The sequence below is a fragment of the Aythya ferina genome, assembly GCF_964211825.1.
Source record: "Aythya ferina genome assembly, chromosome: 2".
NCBI lineage: Eukaryota > Metazoa > Chordata > Aves > Anseriformes > Anatidae > Aythya > Aythya ferina.
Genome location: NC_140297.1, coordinates 1,712,095 through 1,734,360, shown reverse-complemented (window position 1 = coordinate 1,734,360; position 22,266 = coordinate 1,712,095). Strand labels below are relative to the sequence as shown.

General features: G+C 43.6%; 1 protein-coding gene across 2 annotated transcripts in view; it reads left to right on the top strand.

Moving 5' to 3' along the window:
- Window positions 1–20,903, top strand: part of PTH1R (parathyroid hormone 1 receptor) — a 67,635-nt gene extending 46,732 nt beyond the window's left edge. For both annotated transcript variants that reach the window (XM_084507663.1, XM_084507664.1), the window contains 6 exons: window positions 528–588; window positions 2,855–2,921; window positions 6,210–6,304; window positions 8,239–8,380; window positions 9,621–9,662; window positions 10,396–20,903. In XM_084507663.1, the coding sequence (XP_084363789.1) occupies window positions 528–588; window positions 2,855–2,921; window positions 6,210–6,304; window positions 8,239–8,380; window positions 9,621–9,662; window positions 10,396–10,758 (770 nt within the window). In that variant the 3' untranslated portion in view covers window positions 10,759–20,903. The remainder of the gene's footprint in view (window positions 1–527; window positions 589–2,854; window positions 2,922–6,209; window positions 6,305–8,238; window positions 8,381–9,620; window positions 9,663–10,395) is intronic.
- Window positions 20,904–22,266: the final 1,363 nt, after the last annotated feature.

The window sequence follows — 22,266 nt, the reverse complement described above, 5'->3', positions numbered from 1 at the left end:
AACCCCATCTCTGCTTTGAGTTGAATCATTTATGTAGAGCAAGCAGCGGTCACACAGGTTCAGGCCATACAGGCTACATCCCCATACAGCAATGCTTAGGTACAGGAATGTGACCATTTGTCCTAAGTCCATGACTCACATTGGGTCCATTGACCCCAGATCAACGGGGCATCTCCAGGCATGGCTTAGAATATAGCTTAAGCTTAAGCAAAGCAAGCTGCTCCATATTGAAAACCAGGAGACTTTAGTAGGGTGGACTTGTCCAGGCCATGCCATTTGGCCTCCATACAATGCTCCCTTCCCATCCTTGGTTTACCATTACAGTGCTTGGACCACAGAAGAGATAAAAAGAACAAGATTTAATGGTCCAAATGCTTTAATAGTCCAAATGGCTTTAATGGTCCAAATTATGCTTGAATATTTTAAAGCTCCTTCTTCCACATTCCCCTATCCTTCTCCAATTGGGCTTATGCTGTCAGAGTCCTCTAATTCCCCTGCTCACCCTGTTGATCTGTGTTTCTTTCCAGGTCTCCCTGCTGTATTTGTTACAGCGTGGGCCAGCGTGAGAGCCACTCTAGCCGACACAGAGTAAGTCCTGTTGGGTTTCCTTTTCTTTCTTTCACCTGTGATGCCTTCGTGGGGCTTCTGGCATAGGTGACTTTGTGGGTGTATCACAAGGATAAAAAGAACCAGAGAAAGCCAGAATCACTTCCTACTATGAAATTAGCAACTCTTCTCTTCTCTTCTCTTCTCTTCTCTTCTCTTCTCTTCTCTTCTCTTCTCTTCTCTTCTCTTCTCTTCTCTTCTCTTCTCTTCTCTTCTCTTCTCTTCTCTTCTCTTCTCTTCTCTTCTCTTCTCTTCTCTTTTCTCTTCTCTTCTCTTCTCTTCTCTTCTCTTCTCTTCTCTTCTCTTCTCTTCTCTTCTCTTCTCTTCTCTTCTCTTTTCTCTTCTCTTCTCTTCTCTTCTCCTCTCCTCTCCTCTCCTCTCCTCTCCTCTCCTCTCCTCTCCTCTCCTCTCCTCTCCTCTCCTCTCCTCTCCTCTCCTCTCCTCTCCTCTCCTCTCCTCTCCTCTCTTCTCTCTTCTTTTTTTTTTTTCTGTTGGGGGTGAAAGTTAAAATGGGTCCAACTTTCCTGGTTTTGCTTTCATTTTACAGAAATTAATAATGTGAACACCTACAGCTGTTATCCCTGGGGCTGAAGGAGATGTTTCACAGCCAGGCAGGGGCAGGAATGGCTTGAATCATGAAGGAATGCCCTGCAGAGCATGGGTAGAGATCAGTCATTCCCTGCTTCTTCCAGTAGCAGAGCTGGAAAGCCCTGCATGAAGCTGGGTGGTAGCAGGTTCAGCACAGCCACAGGAGATGCCTCCACACTGAGGAGGGGTGAAGCACCTCTTCACTGCACAAGGTGTGAGTGCCAGCATGTCCTTAGGATTAAGAAGCATTTGTAAAAACTCATGAGATAAATTCTTCCAGACGTATTAAATAGTAACGTTCTGGCTCAGAAAGCCATCCTGAACTGCAGATTGTTGGAAGAATATTCTGGAAAAATGTTACTACCTTCTTGTCTGTTTCTCCTTAAATATCACTTTCCGGCTACTGTAGAAATAGGATGCCGAATCAGCTGTTTCTTTGGTCCTATACAAACACCCCAAGGCCTACTATTCTTGCATCAAGCTGAAGGAAGCATCCATAGCATCAAATCTTCAAGCCCAACACAACCATGTTTGCCTCCAAACAGCCCAACGTTGACCACAAGGCAGGTTTCTCCTATACACAATGTGCCATTAAAAATTTGGGGGTCCCAGGCAACTTTTCCAATGACTTTGCCTAGGAAGAGACTGCTTTGCAAAGGGGAGAAAGCCAAGCTCCAGGCTCAGAAGGACCTGGTAGCACAGCTAGTGGAGGATGACGCATCTGCATTGGCTCAGGCTCATCCTCGTACAGCCCTTCAGTCAGCACTGGTGGTTTCTCTGCCCCTGTCTCGCTTTCCTTGAAGAGTTGCCTGGGCAGTTTGGCCCACGAAATGAAAACTGCAGCTGCCATGTGGGGGCTGTCTGGCTCAGATAAAGAAAGGCCTGTGGCAGTCCTCTCTCTGTGGTTGGAGAGAATTCAAACAGAGTAATTAACACTGAGTGACCTTATTCCATGGCTGCTGGAAATGCCTGGGAGGAAATAGCGTCCAGCCCCTCATCAGCAGATGGAGGACCATAGATGAACATCCATGCCACCAACAGTTTGCCCTTACAGTCCTTACTTGGATAAGGGCTGGAGATGAAAAGAAGATAAAGGCTTTTATGGGGCATGTCTGGGTCTTGGTGTGACTGCAGGGATGAAGGAAGCACAGGATCTGAATGTAGAAAAACAGAATTATCCATACTACCACATACTCGGACAGAACTGATCCCCAGGCAAAGTTGTGCAGGCTTATTCCAAGGGGTAGCATTAAACTATTTCAGCCAGTGCAAAACCCAGCACAGCCTCTCTTGTTTTCATGAAAACCAGAATACTTTTCGTGTAGTTTTTTCTCTTAAAGAGATGAAGAAGAAGTGGAAAAGGGTGGGTTCCTGCCCAGAAGGGACAGGTCTTGATGACTGTGGAAAGAGCTGTTCCACCATCTGGAGAACATAACTTTAAATGCATTTAGCAGGGGTTTCAGTTCTGAATGGTGTAACAGCAGGAAAAAGGGCTCCTTTGGAGCCATGAGGACTGAAGGCAAGGTTAGATCAAGGTCTTTCCAACCCAGCAGGCTTTGGAGGAATCCCATCCTTCGAGGGTGGATTTACCCAAGGAGACAGCGAGTCTGTTGCTCCTCGTAACCAATTATTTCCTAATGGGATCTCAATCTCTTCTCAGGTGTTGGGACTTGAGTGCTGGCAATTTAAAATGGATTATTCAGGTGCCCATCCTGGCAGCTATCGTGGTGAGTACTGGCTGACTGCAATGGTGGGAGGCTGCATTTGACGGTGTAGGCACAGTGCAGAGAGTGGGGCCAGGCTACCCTGCTCTAATTACCTTCTAGCACAGCTCCTGCCTTAGGTGTGGAGTCTCAGCATCTCCAGTTTAAGGGCCTTATTTTTGACCTGTCTATAAGTTCAATAGCTGCGTACAGCAGTGGGGTTATGTGCAGTTTTGTTTTGCTTAGGAGAGAAAGATGGCATGACCTAAGACCTAAAATCATTAACGAAACAAATATTCAATATAATATTGACAACCCATGTGATACTGAAAACCCCCAGGGGTCTTAACACATTCTTACCATGCATCTGCATTGGGAAGCACTGTTATTGAGTTCATCGGGGCATTTGGTGGGTCACGTGTTTGCTTGAACTGGGTCCTAATTAGCTTGAGAAGTTGCTTTCGCAGTTTTCAGTCATTACCCTTGTTCCTCCTTCTGTCTTTCCCTATGGTTCTCCATTATTCCATCTTCTGATAGTTAGGTAAGTGCAAGTAAAAGAGCTTTTCCCCACCCACATATCCTAGCTCCCCATTACATACATCCAGGAGTAGCTGAGCAGAGTCAGTAAGAATCTCTTTATAGTCTTCAGAGGGTTTTGCATTAAGCTCTGTGTACTCTGCACTGACTCACAAATCAGGAGGCCTTGGAAGATGATCAGTGTGGGTGAGAAGAAAGTCAGTCCATCTGCATATAAACACCAGGAAAGTTTCTGAGGTAAATGTGATCATATGTGTGATTAGGTGAGCTACTTTGGATTTGATGGGGTTTTTTCTTCTTCAGAATTTCCTTTTGGTGGAAATTCTCCACCTGGCCCTAGTAATCAATTCTGTACCTTGGAAGAAACGAATCACCAAGCCCACAGTGTGGTCATTGGAAACAAAATAGTAGGATGGAGAAGAAAGTTCAGATAGTTCAATGAGATGAATGCCAGCAACCCCATTGCATTTAATTTAAAGCCCAATTAGCAGAGGAGAAAGAGCTCAATTGAGGCTTGCCCTTGTAAAAATAATGTTTCTCCATGAGGCTCTGCTCTGCTTGTACCTTGGCTATTTGCAAATGCAGCTATTTATCATGCAAAAATATTCTGTGGGTTGTTTCTGTTTAATTTCTGTGGGTTCATATTGTTCACTTGGCTGCCTTTTCAATTCCCACACTGGCTGGTCATATGTTGCTGGACTAAGTTATGCATTTTCTGGATGTACTTGCAGAGAATTTGAAGGCTGAGGGGCTTAAAATCCCTCCACTATGTTACTAACTGATTTTGTTCAGTTGTCTGGATTTCTTTTAAACCTTAGCACATGTTTCAGGAAAGTCACAGGAGTTTCCCTCCTCACTATGATAAGGTTGGATATCTTCAATTTATTCAACAAATGTAGAACAAGATACCACAGTTGAGACTTTGAAGCTAGAAAAACTCGTATGAGAAAAAAAAAAAAAAGCCTGCTTTTTTTTTTTTTTTTTTTTTTAATTCCTTTTTCTAACATTGGTTTCCAATGAAAATGAGTTATATGCCCCAGGCTGTGTGCTTCTCTGCCTGTCGGTCTATCCATCCCTCCCTTACAACTCTTGTGCCAGTCAGTAAATTCCAACCAAATGTAACTAAGGGAATGGAGTTGCATAGATGTTAAAATCCCACAGACCTCATGAAAACAGTCAAATAGATACTGGAGAGAAATTCTACCAATGCCCCTTCACTGGAAAGGGCGTAGTGGGACCTTACCCCTTTTTAACACAGAGGAGAGCTGTTCGAAACGAACTTGCACCTCGTTAAAGGAGAAAGAATCCAACCACAGAAGACAAAGCCATAGCAAACCAGGCCGTGTACATTCAGCTGCTCAGGGAGCTACTTGTTTTAACAGTGGGGATAATTAACCATTGGAACGACTTAGCAATGGTTGTGGTAGGATCTCCGTCATGGAAACACTGAAACCCGTATCTGCTGTAGCTCAAACCAAAATGAATACAAGGAGGTCTTATGGACTGTGCTTTGCAGGAGATCAAACTAGAGGTTCCTAATGGTCCCTTCTGGTGTGAAACTATGAGGCTGTGTGTGGCGTGGTAATTTTTTTCCTTGAAATGCTGCTACACTGGTGTCTGAGAAGTCAAATGACTGCTGCAAGCCCATAGACATCAGTATTAGCCCAGCAGTGTGCAGCCTTCTTGTAGTCCTTGAGAATAGGTTTGTTGGGAGCAGCTAGGGTTATAAGCTATTCATAAGGACATTCAAAAACCCAGGAATCCCCCAAACATCTCCCCATTTCTCAGCTCTGATAAATATCAGTGTAACCATGAGGTATTGTTACCTTTTGCAGCATCCCTCACCATGGGCATGTTCCTGTAGGACTGGGTGAGCTTAGTTCAGCAACTGGGTTCACAGATATGGCTCACTGTACAGCAAGAAGATATTTTTTTCTGTCTGTTGTTGCTGTCCCTACTGTCTGGTCCACACCACACACTCCTCTGGAGAACTTTTATTGCAGACGTACAAGAGAAGTTTTAGTTATTTTACCCTTCTATGTTCTTGACCTGTCATATCTAGCTGTGTCTACTCTGTGTTTTCTTCGTGATGCAGGTTGCTTGTTCTTCTTTCCTTTTGCACATGGAAATATGTAAAATCATCTTACTAATGCTTCTCTTAGCCTGAGGGGACCTTAACATCAGGTTGGCTGCAAGGGACAATATAACTGAATTTCACTCTGCTCCCTGGACCCCAAACTCAGCTTAAGAGGTTTATGAGGCCATAAAAATGGCCCATATCACTGTACAGAGCTGTAAGCCAAGTAATAAAGATGATGTGAAAAACACTGAGAGCTGACTGCGGTCCAAACCTTGAAATGTCTGGTAATCACTGCCTTGAATACTGAGATTATATCCACTTGTCAGGTGTCTACTCACCACCTCCTCGCTATCTTTCAGTCTCTCCCTATCTCACAGCATTTTTCAATAAGGGACTCATGCACAAGGCAGCCCAGGCTGGCTAGCTCAGGTGGTGGTGTTCCCATTTGGGATGCCTACCCCTTCCCAGAGGATCCCATTCTCTTCTCTCTCAACCATTCTGGTTAAATAAGGCTGGTGTAATCTCACCATTCACTGGGTTTTTCCCAGGGGAGATCATCCCTGCTACAGGAGGAGCACTTCCAGCTCAGATACAAGCCCCTTGACTCACCTAGGGGAAACACAGCCTGGGCAACATGAACATCGGCTGCATCTCCTTTAACAGTTATTAATTGTTGTTGTTTTTCCCTCTTCCAGGTAAATTTTATTCTTTTTATCAATATTATCAGAGTCCTAGCAACCAAGCTACGGGAGACAAATGCAGGGAGGTGTGACTCAAGACAACAGTACAGGTGAGTCACGAACCCTCCTTGGTTCGGGGAGAAGTGAAAGTTCCCCTTTTCCTCTTTGACTGCAGAGGGAGCCCAGGGTGAGTGGTTCAGCTGAAAATACCCACCCTGTAGACACTTAAAAAAAGGTGAGAAGAACACCATCTTCTGAGCCTGATAATGCAGAATGAATCAGCAGCCGATTAAACCTCCCCTAAACCTCTCCAATCCAACCCCAGGGACCTGCCTCATAGTAAAGAGAGGAGCTCAGTTCCTCCAGCCAGTTAGGAAGTGACTGTGCTGGCCTTGAACCAACAGTGCAAAAATAAAAGCGTTGCTTGTGCTGTTGAAGCCCCTAAACCTTGTACAATTTTATTTATTTCTGTTTATTTCCCTCCTGTGCTTTGTAAAACTTACTCTATTTGTTAAATCTGCCCTTCAGTGGGTGCTCCAGTGCTTTTGCTGAAATAATAAAAAAAAAAAAAAAAAAAAAGATTCCTGAAACGTTGCTGGAAATCTGGCCTTTCCTTGTTTGTTTTGTTTTCCTTTGTTCTGCCAGCTCTTCTCTCTTGATAATTTAGGGTATTTGTAGTATGGTCAAAGCTGGACAGAAAAAGCAGATTGCTGAGACACCTCGGCTGCTCGAGGGCTCCCAAGGCTTCTCCGAATCCCTTCAGCTGGACTCACCGGCAGGACACATGCAGGGGGGAAGAACAGGGCAATTTGGGCTGCAAACCATGAGCTCATTGCTACCATCACACTCTCCAAACACAAGATGTTTCATTTGAATCAGGAATGATATTTGGCTGGAAAACACCTCTCCGTTTTCCTTTGCTGCCCTGTCAGGGCTCTGATTTATCTATTTATTTATTTATCCCTGGCTGAAGCTTGCTATTAATTATGGTTTGGATGGGGCCTGCTCCTTTTAATGTTCTAAATTCCCTCGGTGGTTTCCAGTTGCTGGACAGAGGTGGTACCAGGTCTTTCTGGTAGTGATGTCCGTCCTTCTCAATAATTGCCTGCACTTGGTGACTTGCTGTAACTCTTGGCAGCGGGTTTAATCCTTCAATTAGCATCACTTCCAGGCAAAGCTGGATCCCTCAGGAGCAAACCCAGCCAAGCACTCAGGGCTTCATTTTACCTCCCTCCTACCCCCTGACATAGGTGTTGTGCTGAGATGGAGCTTCTCCTTCAAACAGGGCTTTCCAGGGGATGCTGCAGTCCAAAACACCTCCTAGGATTGGTGACCCCCAGCTTACCCCATACTATGACATTCACTTCCCTTTGGTATCTAGCATAATTCTGCAATTCCCTCTCCACCGTTGCACAGAAGGCACTAATCCTGGGTGGATCTTTGCCTCAATTAGAAGAGAGAACTGCAGAATTACAGAAATTTTGTGTGAGCAGGACTCTCTGGAAATCATCTGGTCCAGTCCCCCTGCTCCAGCAACACCAGCTGGAGTAGGCTGTCTAGGACTATGTCCAGTCTTTAAATTCAGAAGCAGAATCACCCTTTAGGGGCAAGGGAATTTAGAGGCTGGGACCTGGAAGCAGCAGTGGATATTTCTTTCCAGTCACTCGTTCATCTTGTTCCCATGTTCCTGACCGACAATAATGGATGGTCTGAGGCTGAGAAAGAAGTCTTGGTGTCTTCACCTCCAGTACCTACAACAGCATCTCATGGGGACATGCATGTGAAGAGGGTTAGATTAGCATATCACAACATGCTGGGGGATGGATTGGGTTGTGTCTCATGCCATACGAGAATAAATGGCTTGAAGCTGTGGGCGTACGTAGAGCCTGTGTAAACATAAGCTACCCAGGACTAGTGTAGGGGGCAGGTTGAGCCATAAAATTATGCACGATAGACAACCAAGGTATGACGTGGACCAGCCTGGCTGGGAGTTTCACCCCATCCACTGACTTCCTCTGTGTCTTCTCTTTCCTTGTTCCTGCAGGAAGCTGCTGAAATCTACCCTCGTCCTTATGCCTCTCTTTGGCGTTCACTATATTGTTTTCATGGCTATGCCATACACAGATGTGTCAGGGATTCTTTGGCAAGTTCAAATGCACTATGAAATGCTGTTCAACTCTTTCCAGGTATTGTAATTGTTAAACTATGGGGACAAACTACAAGGATTTAAACAGAGGGGGGAGGGAAAGGAGAGTGCAAGGTGTTCTCTTTAGAAACAGGGTTGTGTTTACAGCATGTCAGATTTCATTCACAAGGTGATTTGACAGTATTTTAGCAACAAGTATGTTTTATATTTGCAAAATACAGTGCCAAAAGGATCAGTGTGTCAAAAAAAAAAAAAAAAAAAAAAAAAAAAAGCCTGTTGAAAGATACCTTGCCCCACAAAATCTGTGTAGATCCAGGATAGACATAAGCTGGTAGAGATCCACAGAGACGTGTTGTTTCAAATTAGCTTCCAATTAGCTTATCCCAAGCTGTCTCTCAGCACTGTGAATGGATTCCTCAGTTCAAGGTTTGGGTAAAAGGCAAATTCAGTTATAGGACTGCTCCTGTATAAGGCACAACAGCAAGAATATGCAAAGCTCTACAAGCAGAGCAGTGTTTTTTAGCCACTGCCCACTCTTCCCTCAGAGATTAACTTTTGGCTCACATGCAACTACCTATCATCATGGTCAACTAGTGTGGATGATGGAGGGGGACAGTGGGTCTGCCAGATGAAATTGTATGGCAGGTGGGGACAAAGCTTGCATCCATGCACTTCCACAGTTCCTGCTGGGCTCAGAAGGGAACAAATAGCAGGTGACCTCACCAAGATCTGGCCAAACTATTGACCAATAAAAAATATGTGGATGGTTTTCTCACATCTGACTGGTTTTGCCGCTCCCCCTCAGCCAGTTCTGCCCAACATACAGGCTGCCCCACCTGAAACCAGGGCTGAAAGAGTCCCATTAGGGCCATCTCCTGTCCAGCAGCAGGATCAGCTACATGTAAAGCACTGGAAATGTGTATCCAATATGTTCTTAAATACCTCTAGTGAGTGAGACCCCACCACCTTCCCAGGCCCTCATCACTGTCTTAGGAATTTTGCAAAAGATCGGGACAGGGGAATAGATGTGTTAGGTAGAGCATGATCCAGAGAGTTTATATAGTCCATTTACTTTGTGAATTGTCTGTAAAAAATGGCTACGTTAATCTGTCCCTCACGCACTACTAAACAGAGCAATGTTTCCTATCCATATCATATAAAGCAAGTTATAAACATCACTGATTTCAGAGAAACACAGGGATGCTGGGCAACCCCATCAGGGTATAGATACTCAGCTGCTGCCAGATTAATATTAATGTGTTATTTCTTCTTTCTTCTAGGGATTTTTTGTTGCCATCATATACTGTTTTTGCAATGGAGAGGTAAGAGTCATCAGCTTCTTAATTATGTCCCACCTTTGTTAAGCTAGTTCTAAATGCAGGTGGTAAGGTGGATGCACATCAGTGTATCCCCTCTTAGTCTAGAGATGCAACCCTGTTTTTCACTCACTGAAAGATCTGTACATGCACACAGAAAGTTCGTACACTTATTTTGGTCATGTAAGACATACAGATCAATCTGTCATCAATAAATGAGCTACTGGAAGTAGCTAATGGGTGGAAAAAAAGTGCTTTTTTTTTTCCTTTTCCCAGCACAAGTGCTGTTTTGTGCTGCCTAATATCTGATCGGTGGCAGAAATAAAAGGGGATTGATAGAATAGCTGTCTAAGCAGCAAGCTCTTTTGTTAGGCCAAGCTTTGTTGACCCTTTTATTCTGTTTCAAGTGACATGCTTTAATTTTAAGATTGCTTTTGAGCTGTCTTTGTTCCCTGTAATTCCCTCTGTGGCTGGATGCTAACAATCTAGGTGGTCAGTGAATGCACACTGCAAAGAACAGAATTACTTTTCACGGTCCAACATAAGTTTTGTTGGGCCTAAGCTTATGGATTTTAAGGGGAAATGCAACTACAGATATGTTTCTTATGTCCTGCAGCATAAACACAAGATGTTCCTTCCAATTTTACCCTCCAAAGATTTCTCCACCCCTGTGGATAATACATCCTGCTGATCGCCCTCTGTCCTTCCACTCATGTTTTTTTTTCCCCTCTTATCACAGGTCCAAGCAGAAATAAAGAAGTCATGGAGCAGGTGGACATTAGCACTTGACTTCAAAAGGAAAGCACGAAGTGGGAGCACAACCTACAGTTATGGACCAATGGTTTCCCACACCAGCATCACAAATGTAGCCACGAGAGGGGCGCTTGCCCTCCATCTAAATACAAGACTTATACCAGGGACCCTCAATGGACACCGGAATTTACCAGGTTATGTAAAAAATGGCTCTATTTCTGAAAACTCCATGCCTTCTTCTGGACCAGAGCAGTACAACAAAGACGAGGAGTACCTGAATGGCTCTGGGCTTTATGATGGAGACAGACCCACAGTACTTGTTGAAGAAGAAAGAGAGACAGTGATGTAAAGAGAGGAGGAGAAGAAGCAAAAGGATGAGAAAGGTTCCTGGAGAGCATTTAGTGGGCAAAAGAATATCAGGCCACGCATCAGATGCCAAGGATTTCCATACAGTTTCTCTGTTCGGTGGAACAAGAGGTTAAGTTATATGGGAAAAAAAAGTGAGCCACCAATGTGGCCAGTGGTTGATCACACACATATATTCAGTGATCTGAGTCTCCCTGGTGATAATGGGGGCAGGGCTGTCCCGAGGGCCTTGCTACCTGCTGAACAGAGATACTGAGAGTTGGCGAGGGAGGGTTGCACAGGAGCACGTGGTCCTTTCACCTTTTGGAGAGCTTGGGCAGCCTGGGAGGGTGGGAGTCTCACCCAGTAGAGCAAGAGTCTTGCAAGAAAGGTACAGTGCCATCTTCTTGCAAGGGTACAAAGCCACCCTGGGCACCAGCGTCTTTGGTTCAGTTTGCTCTTTCCTCTTAAAGTCTGTCTGGTAACACACACGAGACCTACTCGGGGGGGCTGTAGCTGTCCATTCTTGCAGCCAAGAGCTCAGCATGGAAGGGTCAGTACAACCAGCTGCCTGGGGCATGTTCTTCCCTTGGGTATTCCCACTGCCTGCCAAAATGGTCCTCTGGGGTAAGCAGGGTTAACAGCTCATGTTGCTAGATGCAGGCTGAAAACTGTATTCTCCTTTCCCTGACCTGAGTCCCAGTAGCAAGCCAGAAACCAGTGCAATTTTAGATGGAAAATGTGGTTATCAAAATGTGCGAAAATGTCATTCTTCCAGATACAGCAGTGGAGAGAGGCCCACCCTGACTGCTCCCAAGCTGGCTGAGGCAGGGAGGGGAATTTGGTTGTGATCTTCACAAGATCTTCATGAAGAGTGTGTGCCGGTGTCTGTGTGGCTAAAATCTGCTCTGAGGGTAGCTAAATGAGCCCTCCCTGTTTGTGGAAGCTCATGGAAACAAGCTTCAGTCATTTTTTTAATCTTTAAATTGATGCTCATTCTCCCCATCTGAATTTCTTGTTTCTCACTACTCCATGCCCTCACAAGGAGAAAGACTCCAAATCTGCCTGCATCAATGCCCAGAGGCATAAGATGCTGGATACAGCCAGGCAAACCTACCTTCATGAGAACCAAGGGCAAAATTTGCTGGACAAAAAGCACAGGGATTGCTCCTAGTAGGTCACCTTCTGAGCATCTTTCCCATTCTTAATGATGGGGTCATTCAGATGAGCCACACACACACCTATGTGCACCTGGCCACTGCCTTAGCTGGTGCCAATGAGTATAAAACTTCAACCAAAACCATTGAGTTTGCTTAGAGATGCTCAGATGAGAAAATGCTATTGGGGTTGCCTCCAAAGGGAAGAGCACAAGGAAAAACCTGCTTCCTACAAGAGAGAGAGACCAGGAATATTTTTTCCCTGTGCAGAGTTTCTCTTTCTGGTGGTTTTTGCAAGGTGCGCCAAAAGGTCGTTTTCTGACACACTTCATGTCTTCATCAGTGGCAAAGAGATACAGCCTTTGTTGACCAACCGTGTTATGTGCTGAGGTCATTTCACACCAGCTGAGCATTAGCAAAGGGTCTCTGACCATTCTGAAGCATGATTGAGAAGTGTCCAGTACTATAAAATTAGGAACAGTGACTGGATTTCCTATTGCAGCAAGTGCTTCCTCAAAGGAAGGATTCTGGCTGAGCCAGCCTGGATCCTCTCTTCAGCCCCTGTCATAATGTTACTATTCACTTCAAGCTGTCCAAAAGTCAGCCTCTCATGGTGCTTTGTTTTGTTTTGTTTTCATATTTCTTTTTTTCTTTCTTGGTAAATTCCAATCACCTGAAGCATTTTTACTCCACCTTACTGTTATGCAAATTGGATAGAAAACAGGCCTTGGGGCAGTTTGCAGAAGTCCTTTAGGATGCAGGTGGAACCTATAAAATAACCTATTCTCTGTCCTGGTCCTTTAGATATGCTGCTGGGTGGCACCAACCAGCACCTCTGAGATGCATCCAATAACTTCACCACTGTGACTTTGAGTACATATTAAGGACAAACTTCCCCCAAAACTCTGAAGTTGGTCATGAAGAGCTGCTGAGACCTTGACTCTGCTTTCTGTGTCCCACATCATCTTTACACAGCCTCTCAGGTTAGGATCCAACACCCAGTGAAATCAAGGAACAAACCTCCTCCCCTTGACATCCCTGGGTTTTGGATTCGGACCTGGTAGGGGTGTGGTGGCTAAGAGATAGGTAGGGGATGTGGTAGCCTCTGTAAGGCATTGAAGCACCTCTCAATCAATTGCAAACACACATGAGCCAATCTTTAAAAGCCAGTATTTATTTGTGATGTTTGTTATTTTTGTTTTGGTTTGGTTTTGTTTGTTTGTTTTGTATCATTATAATAAGTCAAAACTCCTCATAACCATTTACCACCAAATCAGCAGCTATAGAAAGGACAGGTTTTCAAAGCATAAACTTTTCTTATTGTCACTGTTGCTATTATGAACAACAATATTCACAGGAACAATGCTAACAATGCTATTACAGAGAAGTTAGGTAGCCTTGCCAGAGAAGTCAGCTCTAGTGAAAGCTTAGCATGGAGAGCTAACCAGCTCTGCAGAAATCTGAGTCAGCCCAGCCATGCTCGCTGCTTGCCTTTTCCTCACAAATTTTGGCATGGCCTCAGGAGGGAATATAAAGGGGGTACAAGTTATCACCAGTCAGCTGTCAATGTGTACAGCTGTGATATTTACCATCCCATGTGGCTGAACCACCGATAAGAGAGAAGCACATTGAGTATGCTGTCTCTGGCTTTCTATCCATCTAGAAGTATGTTGTGCTTAAATCTTCCAAGTTCATGCAATGACCTTCCTGATTTTCTCACTCAAAGATCACTTAGCATCATTTCACTGTTGGAACAAAGCAAAAGCAAAAAAAAAAAAAAGACCAAAAAAAAAAACCCACTGGTGACTCACTGTTTACTTGTGCTTGTTACAGACACCTCAAGATTAATAATATTTGACAATCACTTAGCAAAGTTCAAGGAATTAGCAAAAAACATAAAATTATTTATAAACAAATACAAAACCCCTCGTAAACTGAAATGCATTCATCACTGGATTACTTAGAATAAATGCTTAAAAACCGATGATAAATGGAGATAAAAATTACATGCACAACGGGAAGAAATTTTTTCCTGGTCTTTTCAAATGCAAATCATACATAATAGATTCTTTTTCCTTGGTGTTTCAATGTTCATGAAAAAAGGAAGATGCTTATACCAAAACAGGGGAATGATTTTGCCTTTAAACTCATGACAGACTGTGAGACAGACTGTATATTTGTCAAAGTCTGTTCCTATCTGTCCCGTGCTGGGTGCTGAGATTGCAGAAAGTGTTGACTGAGTGCATAGGCTGTGCTTTGTTAGGTAGGGATCCAAGGACATCCTCCACTGAGTCTCTGAAACAGAGAAGAAACCACCATTTGCAGTTTGAATTTGTGCTGGAAGGGCAGGCAGAGTGGTCCTGCCAGTGCTTAGCCAAAAGCCTGCAGATCTGGAGTGCGGTCACCTTCACTTTTCTCCATCACCGGGCACTTCTCAAGGACAGTTTATCCCCATCCAGAGGTCTGAGTCCCCCTGGGATGATAGTTCTCATCCTGGGGAAAAAAAAAAAAAAAAAAAAAAGGAGGCAGCTGTGGAGTCAGGGTGCAGCCAACACTTGGGTAGAGAGACTTTCACAAACCCATCCTAGGAGGAGGCAAAGGCTTGGAGGAACTGGTTGTATTTTTCCAGTTTTTATTCTTCCACTGTGTCAGCTTTGTGTACTTTTTCTTCTTATCCTGTAAAGCATCTGGCTGTATCCTATAGCTCCTCTTGCTTCTCTAAGCACACTGGGGAGGGGTCTCCTTGCCCACCTTTTGGGTGGCTGTCCCCTTCTCCATTGCCACTGAGGTGCTGGGTTTGGGCAGGGAATCTCAACCCCTGGCAGGTTTAAATCATGGTACCCAGCCCAGCAGCACCGTCTGCTGATGCTCCTGAGTCTTTTTTCCCTTTTCTCCTGGATATGTGCAGATGAGTGATTTTACACCTTCTGTAAACTGCTTTGTCTTGGTGCAGATGAGATTATGTCTTTTCCCATTCCGCACCATTCCTCAGCTCTGCTCCATCCTGTCCAATACATATCAGAGCCAAAATATTGACAATGTTCTCCTAAAAACTGAACTCCTCAGCCAGGGATTAGCATCATTTTTTTGTTTATGAGCAATTGGCTGAAAGCTGCAGAACATCCACAGTGCTGGTAAAATTTTTCAATTTTTTTAAATATAAAAATACATTAGGAGTGAAGATCCAATTTTATTCTTGATTATTTTTTTGATTAATTCAATGACTGGCTTACAAATTTTCAAACTTCAGAATCTGATCTTTTAAAAAGTTAAGAAACCTCAGCTATCATTTTGGTTTTCTTTTGTTGTTGTTGTTGTTGTTGTTTTGTTTTGTGTTTTCACTGGCTAATTTTCTTGCACAACTTCCACTCAGAATTGAAAACTTCAAGCAGAATTACTGAGGATGAGGAAAGCGATCAGTATCTCCCTTAAGTCATCCAGATTTCTCACTCTGTTCAATCATTCTTTCACCTGAAATAGGACTGCGTGAAATGAGAGAAAGTACTTTAAGAGTCTGCATTTAAGGGAGAGGTTGCATGAACCCGTGAAGTCCTTTTGTGTCCAGCACTGCTTCTTATTAGCATAGGTGTGTTTTTGCACCTATTGGTGCCCATTGCCCATGAGTTTGCTACAGACCAGTCTCTACCTTGTCATGGAAAGTTATGTGACAATAATGTGGTTCACATCCTCTCCTTCTGGCTTCATCCAGATTTTATGACATTTTAACTGTAACAGGAAGAAAAAGGAAAAACAAAAACAAAAACAAAAACAAAAAACTGAGACAGCATTTTCCAGCCTTTGGGGTTATGGGTTTGGTGTCTGCCTCCTCAGCCATGTATCCTATGTCATAAATGGGCATCGCACTGGTGGCTGCAAGTTGTAAATTGCTCAGCATGTGAGGAAGCTTTGTTTTAAGGCCATGAGCAGGTTAAGGTAGGTCTTCACCATGGCACTTTCCAGCTGACTGCACCAGCTGGGGGAGAAATCATGTTGCATCCTCAGAGAGGTCTAGGGAAATTATTTATTTTTAAAAGTCTTTATGCTGGAACACGTTTTGTGTTTGATTTTCTTTAATTATTATTATTTTTACTTCTATTTTTGTGTTTAATTTTTTTAAAGTTATTATTATTTTTACTTCTATTGCTGATGAATTGCCACGTTCTGCAGAGTAAATAGAGGACATATATGATATTCCTGGCCAGCTACAGAGCTTTTCAGGAACCCAGTGTCACTCTCCAGACAGAGTAGATTTTATATCCCGTTCCTCTAGGGTGTCTTGAAATGAGAAAAATATTAAATTGTAAAGGAAATGAGTTTGCAAAAGACCCTATAAATAAATTTCCATCATGGATTGGCCAGGTCTGTCTGGATTTGCCTGGAAAAAATAATGGTTCATAAATTGTATAAGTAAAATAAGAATCATGTCCATCTCTGTGGACATTTGTTGGAAAGCAGTCCTCCTGGTTTTGCCTACAGAAGTGAAAGGTTGAGCCCCCTGGACAACAAATTCTGTTGGCCCAAAGGAACATGTTGTTCTGAGGCAGCAAATTCTGCCATTTGTACAAAAGTTATTGGGCTTACCCTGTTCCATCCAGGCTATTTTTGTGGTCTCTCATAAAATCAAACTCAAGCTTAGCTCTTAGCTAAGGGTGGGAGAGCAAAAGAAAACAGAGGTGGGTTGTTACAAAGACGTGGTTAACTAAAATGTACTAAAATAAAACTTCACCATTGCAATGGTAAAAAAAAAAATAATCTAAGAAACAAATTGAATTTTCTTGTTTGCTTTTGCTCAGAAAAAAACAAACAACAAAAAAAGATAAAGGTTGGCTTTTTTTTTTCCCCCAATAATGAGCCATTACCTGATCAATTGAGCCAGAAACCTGGTCTCGTGTTTCTATGTGCTCCATGGGATGCATGGAAGTGTACAGAGATGTGACTGAGAACTCACCTGTGACCAGCTTCTGGTCATGTAAAGCTCAGAGACATCAAGCCCAGCTAAACCAAAACCAGTGACCTTGTTCTGGAAGTCTTAGCCAGAAATATTATTCATGAGCTTCATTTAGTGGTTAGCCACAAGTTTATTTGCTGTCTATATATCAAGCCTCATAAGAGGCAAAATGTGTCCTAATCAAGGTACTTCTTTATTCAGGCCTGATAGACATCTTCACTGGCTCCTCTTTGGCCTGTAGGTGGTTTTGATTATTTTAGAGCAGGGATCTTCTACTGAGAGTCCAGCAGGTGCAGGGGAGCCTGAGACATGGATTTTTGGCAGTGCTAGCAGACTGTAGCATTAGTCTGGGTGGTGGTCCAGGTCTGCAGAGGGGATAGGACCAGCAACCGTTTTAGGTCTTCGACAGTGCTTCTCCTTAGTGGGCAGAAAAGGCCACAGCAAGGACCAGCAGAGTGGACACCCCTGTCCTTCTATCCCAAATTCATGTTGGTTGGGGTCCTTCTTTACACTTAGCTCCTATTTTCCAACCTTGCCCTAGAAAAGAACCCCCTAAATCTCACCTAAAGAACTCAGTCAGGCATTTCATTTTCCATTTTAACTGGATGCAGACTCAGGGTTTTTTAATGGCTAGAAGCCAATCTCAACTCCGAGATTCAAAACCAATCTGGAACATCAGGAGGGGAAAACAATTTGCTCAGATCGGCTGCACAGCACCCTCGTCACATCACATCCATCACACAGGGCTCAGAGCACAGGCACCCTGGCAGAGCCGAAAGTTTGGTCTGCCAAAACTGTCTTTTGTTCGCCATGAATTTTTAAGGAAAGAGCACAGAGAGTAAGAAAAAGACTTGCTGTCTTTGCTCCACACTTAAGAATGATTATAAACAATAAAATAGTCATAATAGGTTATTTTTTTTCGTTTATTTCATCAGGTTCTGTTGAATGCTCTAATGGTTTCTGTGCAGTGTCTGGTGTTCTGGCTTCTCCTGTGCGGAAGGAGTTCTCTGTGGTGGAGGGAATAGATATAATGAGCGGACGGAGTCATTCAACACCAGTCCCTAGGGCAGGACAGTTAGAAACAGACCTGATGTTGATTTTATGTTCATTGGCAGAAGGCAGGAGCTACTCCACTGAAGTTAATTGAGTTAACTCGGTCGAATGCCAAGGCAAAACAGATCTGAATCTAGACCACAGTTCAAGACTCATTTGCAATTTGCATAATGGAATTAAAATAAAGCTTCCAACTGTAGCAACAGAAATACTCTGCTGAGAATTAGACACTGGGTTTGCTGTTTGGGATTAAATAAAATGACACCCAAGGCATCAGCCATCACATAAAGCAAACATGTTTTATCTCTGCTTGTCCAGATTACTCTGTTCTCCCCACGGCCATACACTGTGGTCACTTAGCCATTCTCAGCTGTTTTAACTGGTAGGGATTTTTCTTAGCTCCTTCTTTCTTTTTCTCTTTCTTTTTTTTTTCTTCTTTCTTTTTTTTTTCTTTTATTTCCTACTTGCATGGGAATTCAGATCCTCCAAGTTTTCACGCCAGCTTTCAGGTTTCAACTAGCCCCACAGTTTACAAAGTTCAAGATAATATCAACATTTTGCCAGAATTTGGGAAGCAAGTGGGAAAAAGAGTGTGAGAAGCTAATGGAAGTCATAGGGGAGCATTAAAAGAAATATCAAATAAGGTTCAGTGAAACCTTTCCCACGGGCCAGGGAAAGGTTTGCAAACCTTGGCACAGCATTTCAGCCTCCAATTGAACTCACTCGTTTTTTGCTCATAGAAGATCTTGAGACATTCATTATGACCTGCAAAGCTTATGCGATGTCTTTCCAGTGTCTGGGGGCTTGGGTTTAAATCTGGCACACTGCTATCAAATATTCTCTTTTATGATTAATTTAAACTTAATGCTCTGGTCTGCTCAGGTAGTTTATGTGCCCTTCTCTAGGTCGGTCCATCCGTGTTGCTTTGGGGCATGCTTGCAGAACTGTTCCTTGAGCTGCCTTTGCATCTGCGGTGTGTTACTGTACCATCTGGGGCTGTCGCCTGTTTGAGCACATCTCCTGATGGCATTCAGCACTGATGGGCAGTGACGCTGCGTTGTAAGGGAGCCAGAGGCAGCGTTTGCAAAAACAGAGCACAACAAACTTTGTCCTAATTCGGAACGGATTTGTAAGACTCCAGTGAGGCAGGGCAGGGCTGGAAATCAGCTCGGAGTCTGGCACACAGCGCAGGGGCCAGAAACAAAAGAAAAAGTGAAGGAAGAGCTGACCCAGATGAACATCAGTAACCAGGGAGTCATAAATCTGGCTTCTTTTCAGGCAGAAAAGAAGCCTCCCTGTCCAGCACAGATTTAATAGAGATGGGCTCTATTGCACGATGACACTTTCTCTGCAACAGGGTATGTCTTGAAAAAGCAAATGAGGATTTTATCAAAGTCTGTGCAACTTTCTCTTCTTCTTCATCCTCACTAGCACTTTTTCTTTCTTTTTTTTTTTTTCACACACATTTCTCCTGGGTCCCACAGAGTAACTTTTCCCTGTGACCTTAGCAATTGTTTTCTTGGCATATGATCTCAAGAATTTGATAGTATTTGGTTATCTTCCTCAAAGCAAGAGTTACTCATTCTGGGCAACAACACAGATGTGCTGGCATTGATATGGAATGAAATCCTGACCCCATGAAAACCAACACCAAAATGTGTGTTGATTTCCATAGAGTGGGATTTACCCTTAAATTCTGAGGAGGAAAAAGATAATGATTCAAACAAATGACCTTACCCTTCCCTTGTCCCCAAAACCTTGTTTGCCACCCACAATTCAGGGTTCCTTTATGTTTTATATCAATAGCACTAAAAAAACAGAAAGCAGAGATCAAGTGGCAGAAGATGGTCTGAATGGCCAGTGTCTCCTCTCTCAAAATGCTTCATGAGTGACAACATTGGGCTTTTGTATTGGGGTCAGTTTCTACATGTGGGGATTTAGGGCATGGTATCTTGCTAGAAAAAAAGTCGTGGGATTAAAATATTTGAGATGGATGGGATGAGTATGCACTGGGTTTCCAAAATGCCTGAGCCTACGTCCTCTGAAATAGAGATACAATAGCCACATGAAAGACTACTTAAAATGAGCTTTAATGAAGGATGTTCTCCAAACAGAGCAGACCTCAGGTACCTAAAACAGAAGACAAAACAATGACTTCATCAGGAAAGCAGCATCTATTTAAACCAGAGCATTACAACAGGCATGGGCCCTTCTAAATATAGAGCTGGATGCTTCCTGCCAGGCTGAGCTTTTACCTTTTAATTTTCCTCTGTCTAAATTAATCACTCTTCCTTGAGGGCTGCAGGGAAGGATAAGTAAGAAGCCATTTGCTGTTGGAGGTGAAATGTTTTAAAGGACAGGTTGTGTCAGGTAGAGCTGGTGGCAGAGAAAGGCATTTGGTGGCAGAAGAGGAAGGACGGGTGTATCCAAGCATCGTCTTCCATCCCCATGTTCAGAAACACAACGTCAATCTCTTGCCATCTGCATGAGCTGGGGCATGCATGAAGAGACAGACCTGCTGCTAAAACTCCTTGCTTCTTCTCAGCAACTTCAGGGTGACCAAGCCATGGTGGCGATGGGGTGTGGGCATTAGAAAAAGGACTCGGCCATTCCTAGCAGTCAGCCAAGCTCTGTCCGATACGTCTGTTTGGGGAATATTGGCTCCTTTTCTTCTAGTGTCAGCAGGAGGGAAAAAATTTGGGTGTTTTCTTCCTCCCCACACACAAGTAATTTCACTGAAGTGGTTTTGTAAGACCTTGTTTCACTTCAGAAGAGGGACAAGACTGAAAAGCTAAAGGACAAAACTGTGATTTCTTTGTATGTGTTACGAGGACATTGCCTTGTGTGTGTCGTCAGGCAGACATTTGGTTTACATTCCTCCACTTCTGCTTTCTGTATGGACCAAAGTAATGAGCGGAAAATGACAAACCACAGGTGTATGTAAAAAGGGAATTAAAATAAAAAGAAATCTTTATTGATTCTCATAAAATATCTCTTTTGTGTCTTTGCCTGTTTATGGGCCTCAGAGCCCCTAAAATCCTTCAGGAGCACACTCAGATGGATGTGGGCTAGATATTCCTCTGTGTTTATGAGGAGGGACCTTCCTGAGATCCTCTAGTTCAATGTGGATGCAGAAAGATGGGAATGAGTTATGTCTGTGGAAACCCTTTGGGAAGACCTTGCACAGGGTAGCTTCACAATCCTTAAGCTTGTGGTTTTCAGACGAACAAAGAACAAATCTGGTCAACTCCAATCTTATTTTCCTGCTGGGCAGCATCTTCTAGAGAAATGCTAATTTACCTGCTGAAAACCCTCTCCTATGCACACTTTAGCTCTAAGACCTTCAAAAGAAGAAATTTGGTTTATCATACATGAATTTTAAGGGCATTCTTCTTGTTCAGTGTGTAGTCATGGCATTTCTTCTGATGCAAGCATGCTTTGCACAGGAGGAAGAGCTGGTCAAAAAATGCTCCTGGCCCTGACATTTAGCATAGTGTGTGTATCACCACCCCAGCAGCAATCAAATTCCAGTAGTAGTTTCAGGAAAATGTAATGGTGTTTGTACAGGCATGCTACATTCCTTGCCTGGCTAACCAGCCAGAGACTATGAGTGGAAACAAGGAGTAACCTTTTTCTCCTCTTCTGAATGATAAGCATTGAGTGACTGGCCAGATTTCAAAAAGCACTAGGGTCCCAGCAGCAGGGAATGGGAACACTGCTGACCAAAGGCAGTCCCACAAACGCTTGTTCCAGATGGAGCTTCATGGGTCTTGGCTGCAAATGTGATGGATATAGTGTCTTCATCCCATTCACGGACTTTGACATCAGTATCAGATAACATCCAGGAGAGAGAAACAGGACAGCAAATTTTGTCCTGTGTGCTCTCTGACTTGCACACAAATGACAGTAACCTGGTGGCCCACGTTTCCTTAAGCACAAGGTTCCCTTGGGAAGAATAATCACATTGAAAAAGATGTTCACCCTTACATGCCTCTTCACACATATCCCAAGGGGTGCCTACAATGCCACTTTGGTGTAGTTCAGCAGTACATTCAGCTCCTGTCCCATTCCTACTGTTTACATGCAAGTATCACAGTTTCAAAATGGAACATTGGAGCTTGGGACAGCTATACCCAAATCTTTGTTTTCAGTCAGGCTTTCTTTCATCTGAATGGAAAGGAACAGGACAGAGCACACAGTAGTCCATCCACCTCCAGCTCTTCCCAAGCACAGCATGGATGGCTTCAGACCCAACACAAGCTGGTAAAAAACCAACCACATGGATAACTGTTGCCTGGGAGATGCATTCTAAGCTTGTCCCTCATCTCACATTAAGACTGTTTCCCACACCATT